Source organism: Anoplopoma fimbria, chromosome 7, assembly GCF_027596085.1.
Source record: "Anoplopoma fimbria isolate UVic2021 breed Golden Eagle Sablefish chromosome 7, Afim_UVic_2022, whole genome shotgun sequence".
Classification (NCBI taxonomy): domain Eukaryota; kingdom Metazoa; phylum Chordata; class Actinopteri; order Perciformes; family Anoplopomatidae; genus Anoplopoma; species Anoplopoma fimbria.
Window position 1 is genome coordinate 10,234,739 of NC_072455.1, and position 6,000 is coordinate 10,240,738.

General features: G+C 40.2%; 1 protein-coding gene across 1 annotated transcript in view; it reads left to right on the forward strand.

Annotated features, from left to right (window-relative positions):
- Window positions 1–3,601, forward strand: part of LOC129093890 (VPS10 domain-containing receptor SorCS2-like) — a 29,083-nt gene extending 25,482 nt beyond the window's left edge. Inside the window, exons 10-11 of the mRNA XM_054602011.1 lie at window positions 733–840; window positions 3,502–3,601. Coding sequence (XP_054457986.1) covers window positions 733–840; window positions 3,502–3,601 — 208 coding nt within the window. The remainder of the gene's footprint in view (window positions 1–732; window positions 841–3,501) is intronic.
- The last annotated feature ends 2,399 nt before the right edge of the window (window positions 3,602–6,000 follow it).

Below are 6,000 nucleotides of genomic sequence, written 5' to 3' on the forward strand. Positions count from 1 at the left end.
CAGACATCTGGAGGGAGCTTGGAGTAGAGCCGCTGCTCCTTCGCGTCGAAAGAGGCCAGCTGAGGTGGTTCGGGCATCTGATCAGGATGCCCCCTGGATGCCTCCCTTTAGAGGTTTTCCAGGCACATCCAACTGGTAAGAAGCCCCGGGGTAGACCCAGAACACGCTGGAGGGATTACATATCTCGTCTGGCCTGGGAACGCCTCGGGGTTCCCCAGGAGGAGCTGGAATGTGTTGCTGGGGAGAAGGACATCTGGATGACCCTCCTTAGCTTGCTGCCCTGCGACCCGGCCTCGGATAAGCGGAGGAAGATGGATGGATGGATGGATTATATACTTTGTGCTGTTGCATTATATACTTTGTGCTGTAGCAACAGCCACACAGAATAATGTGCTATTTGGTTGTAGAAGTAACGCTACGTTACTACGGTACAAGTTGGCCAGACAGGATCACGGTTGCAGTTTATACAACTGCAGATGATCATATTGTTTAATTTATTCCTTTCACTGGGTTTAGTTTTGTAAAGGCTATAAAAAAACACCATGCTCCAAACTCTTTTAAGGTTTTAATTTAAAGGGCCATGGTTTAGTAAATGGTTAATTCCCTAGGAGTGAGTTCTATGTAATAAAGCCCTACTCATTACTTCCACTTTTCTTTTAAAAACAATGATGGCACCAACTGAAGAGCCTTACTTTAATATGGTAATTGTGAACACTGCCTGTTTCTCCACAGGTTTAGTATCGATGAAGGACGGACGTGGACCATTCACAACTTCACCAGCACCTCCGTGTTTGTCGATGGACTCCTGAGTGAGCCAGGAGATGAGACCCTGGTTATGACGTAAGTAAAATCCTAATTTCAAAATGGAAAAAATTATCAATTTCAGGACTGCTGTCGGAATAATGAAATGAAAGTCTGTATGGATTCAGCTGAATTCATCATAAATGGTCTGAAGACATTGATTCCCTACAGAAACACTAACAAATCCGGGATTCCATTACAATATGGATGTAAGTTATTATACAGCTCTGGAAAAAAATTAAGAGACCACTCAAATTTTTTCTTAAATCAGCATCTCTACGTGTATGGCAGATATTCCATTCCAGTGTCTGTTGAATTCCAATACAGGCACTCCTGATTCTACTTAATGAGGTACGGATTAGGTGATCACCTGAACCAAATCTTATTTAATGAAGAAAAGTATAAAAACCAGTGCTGTGGTCATCACTATCCTCTTGCAATAAGACCAGCTGGATGGCAGAAACAGTGCTAGTTGTACCTCAAAAGTAATTGGAATAAAAAAAGTGACTATTGACCATGCCAAAAGAAAAGCTTTGTGTGAGGAAAAGAAGGGTTCAATTTTGGTTTTACTGGCAGATTGATACAGTGAGCGTCAGGTTGCTTCCATCCTTAAAACTTCAAAGACTGCGGTTCAAGAACAAGGTCAAGCAGCAGACATTAGGGACAACAAAGCTACAGACCGGCAGAGGACGAAAACGACTTACACTCACCGGGATGACCGCCAACTCATTCAAATGTCACTCAACAACCGTAGGATGACATCAAGTGACCTCCAAAAAGAATGGCAAACAGCAGCTGGAGTGAAGTGCACGGCGAGGACGGTTAGAAACAGGCTCCTAGGGGCAGCACTGAAGTCGTGCAAAGCTAGAAAAAAGCCCTTCATCAATGAGAAGCAAAGAAGAGCCAGGCTGAGGTTTACAAAAGACCATAAGGATTGGACCATAGAGGACTGGAGTAAGGTCATCTTCTCTGATGAGTCCAATTTTCAGCTTTGCCCAACACCTGGTCGTCTAATGGTTAGACGGAGACCTGGAGAGGCCTACAAGCCACAGTGTCTTGCACCGACTGTGACATTTGGTGGAGGATTGGTGATGATCTGGGGGTGCTTCAGCAAGGCTGGAATCGGGCAGATTTGTCTTTGTGAAGGACGCATGAATCAAGCCAATAACAAAGTTGTCCTGGAAGAAAACTTGCTTCCTTCTGCTCTGACAATGTTCCCCAACTCTGAGGAGTGTTTTTTCCAGCAGGACAATGCTCCATGCCACACAGCCAGGTCAGTGAAGGTGTGGATGAAGGACCACCAGATCAGGACCCTGTCATGGCCAACCCAATCTCCAGACCTGAATCCCATGGAAAACCTCTGGAATGTGATCAAGAGGAAGATGGATGGTCACAAGCCATTATTCGAGATCTGAAAACACTGCATCTTTTTTGTTTTGACCAGTTGTCATTTTCTGCAAATACATGCTCTAAATGACAATATTTTCATTTGAAATTTGGGAGAAATGTTGTCAGTAGTTTATAGAATAAAACAACATTTTCATTTTACTCAAACACATACCAATAATAGTAAAACCGGAGAAACCGATCATTTTGAAGTCGTCTTTCAATTCTTCGAGAGCTGTATATTGAATTGAGAAATCTCTGTGGCATAAAAAAATAAACACACAACATACATTTCCAATAGCTTAACCCATCTGTCCTCCTTTCACACCACCCATTCTCTGCTTGCTTCTGATGAACTGTCTATGAAGGGTCAGTTGTAACCCTAGTTTTATAAACAGTGGCCCTGTCTCTCCAACACTGGTGGCTGAAGAGGGTGTTGGATAACAGAGAGTTGTGTGTGCTGCCTCATGCACTAAGGGGGCCATGTAAGTATATCCTAATAGGCCGGCTACGTTCGCAAATTTGCAAATTTCTGTGGGTGAGTGTGTGCTCGAGAGTGGTGGAGAATATTACCTATAAAGTCAAGCTGAGTGCTAAGCCTTTGCTTATTGAACTAGAGTTACAATATTGTAACCTACGTTTAGCTCTGTACTTGGGCACTTTATGTTTCTGCCTCACTTTCTTTCTTTGTTTCTCTGCTGGGCTCTTTTTTCAGGCTTCACAGGGCAGTAGTCTGGTGCATGTTCTTCTAGTAGTCGTGCACTTTTGATGTGACGGCAGTTCTTGGATTTCCTACCTATAATATAGAAATGAAAGGCCTAAACAAGTTATTCATAGGAATTAAGCTAGTTGTCTCTCAGTCAGTCAAACCATTTTAATCCATAGTGAAATATAACAGTTTAATTTAATTTCATACAAACATTTGTAATCCCAAGAGGATGGATCCAAATAACTAGACATTGACTTTTTATCCAGCACAACTAATGGGCTAAAACTTTAAATTTGTTCAAGACTTTGTCCTATGTCAAGATAGTCTACAAAGAAATGCTCTACTCAACTCTACTTAATGGTCACCTGTTATTAAAAAAATGCACTTTTCATGGCTTTTAAACATAAATATGTGTCCCCAGTGTCTCTACAGACTCCCAGAGTGTCGGAAAAGAAAACTCCCTCTCTTTTTCTCCTTATCCATCTATCTGAAAAAGAAAATCTATCCTGCTGGTTCTGTAGAAACACCTTCAGCTAGTTGACCCCACCCACAGAGCTCTGCAGAATCCACCGCTTTCTGCCATTGTGATTTTCTTGCTTTTACAGACCTGCTCACTCAGCTCAAGCAAAGAACGCTACAATTTCTGAACCAACAGAAATATCTTCATGTTACTTACTTCCATCATCTGAGGACGTGAACTACTAGTGGAGAAACTTCATTTTGAGGTTAACATCTTCAAAACTGAAGCTCTGGATGGATCTTGAACCGCTGTCTGTTACCCAATTTCTAATTTGGAGCTGTAAGTTTTGCCATTTTATGTTATTTTAGTAACTTTGTATTTATCAGACTGTTTGCCTGTTAATGTTAGCAAGCTACACTCCTAATGCGGCTAGCTTTGATTAGGTCCACAGGCTAGAGTAATGTAGTAACGTTAGGAAATACAGAGACTGTGTGGGCATTAAGTATGAAGCCAGTTAAATAACAACAGTAGTAGGCTGGGTGTGGGTAACTGTTTTTCTCCTTCATGCTTTTTGTGAAACTGGGCATTTTAATGCAACTAAGCTGCATAGCATCAACATCGGTGTGTGTGTGTGTGCATTCAGACTGCCTTGAAGTCACAGATGTGTAAAAGAAATGGTCAAACTGTATGGAATTTTAAAAAACATTTATTCCTTTGCTTGGTGGTGTTACATTAGCTTTGATTTGTTAGCACCAGTCACTAACCCGCTCAGGCCCTTCGGTACGGGGAATATGGGCTAAGTTGAAGGGGTATGAGCTAGAATAACGGAATTTATATTGTCCAGAGTTTATTGTTATCCACCAATTCATCAAAACAAAGTCCTTGTACAAGCAAACTTTTTTTGGCTGTTCAATTAATGTATTGAGTGAGTGGTCGAGCAGGGAGCAAGAGAGAGCCGTGGCTGAGCTGAGAGCAATCTGCTGTTGATCAGAACAGAGGAGAAATTATTAGTTATCTCGGTAAATGTGTCCTCAGTGCTTCCCGACCACAGAGAGACATCTAAAAAACCCTGCAACATGAATACTTGTTTCAGTTTTCAAAGTAGTCTCAGGTTAAATAATAAGTTAAAGTGTATAAGCACTTGCTGTAGCTGCCAGCTGAACAGTGTGTAAAGTTACTATGATCGTTATGATTCACAGACACACTGTAATATAAATACACACCGGAGCAGTTCCAGTGTAATATACATATTGAATACTGTCAGCAGCCCTCGGTCTCTCCCGTCACGGTCTCACTGAGTTTCTTTCCGTCGGTCTTAGCACCTTTTACTGAGTTTACAAGATTTTGGTCAGCACAATGCCAATCACCCTCCTGTCATATGCTCTAATTATTTTTATTTTTTTCTCCATAGTTGATAAAACTGATTTATCATTTTTACAGTGTCTGCAGCTGTTGCCATTACTACACATATAAGATAATGATGTCATAGTAAACTATAACTTTCCTCCTGTCACAGTTAATGTCCTACACCTTGATGATATTACATGATGTTTTATTGAAACTGAATCTTTCATGTTTTACAGGTGATCTGAGTGACCTAATGCTTAGTCCTGAAACTCCTGTCTGATGAGGTGTTCCTGAACTCAGCAGACTCTCAGAGTATAAGAAACCATCAAAGGAGAAGACGAGCCAGGTTGACCTCTGACCTGAGAGCTCCATCTGCATCTTACACAACTTTAGTATACAATAAACCCTTTACTGATGGAGCACATGATCTGGAAAGTTTATAGAAAAGTTATGGCTCTGCTACTTTTTGCATTATGTGTACCGAATATGTATTTCAGTGTCAGTGTATGAATAAAGGGCTTTATTTTTAACAGGGTTTTTGTCATTTTTAAATTGACAGTTACTGAGCTTGTGGTATTAGACAAATATATCTGTCATAAAGGCTTTATGTAATTACGCTATGAAAACAGGTAAAATTAGAAACTTATTTGATTTCATGAATGCAGAAGGGCTTTGTTTCAGTAGTCATATGACAATATTTATTATACAATATTCTTAACATGGGGACAGCTCCTTTACTAATCAACATATCGTTATTCTAATCACTTTAGTATATTTATCAAGTGCCTATTTTTACCAGAAATAATCACCTGGCTACTGTTTCACATGTATTTGCCAAACTGATAGTCACTGTTTACAATGCAGTTAGCAACATGCTAACACATTACCTCTGTAACTCCCATGGATGTATAAATATAATGCATCTCTTCACATCAAATGCTTTCTTCTTCAGCAGGCTCTTAATCATTTCTCACAAATGTACCTGTAAAGATAAACATAAAGCAAAATGTATACCATTATTTACTGGAGCAAAACAGCAGGGAAAGCTGTAAACTTGGCTGCAGAAGCTTGCCATTTCACTCCGATTCGGATCAGATTTTTGCTGGAACGTGTGCTGTGTTTAGTTATTGATCCATGCACTTTTAATGAGGTTATTATTCATGGTAATAGTGCTCCTAAATTATGTGTTGAAATGTTAATAATCAAACAGGACATACAAAAATACATATCCTACATTTATTTCTACATTTTTGTTCAGCTACATTTATTCATTTATTTATTTCTGTGTCTGTAGGCT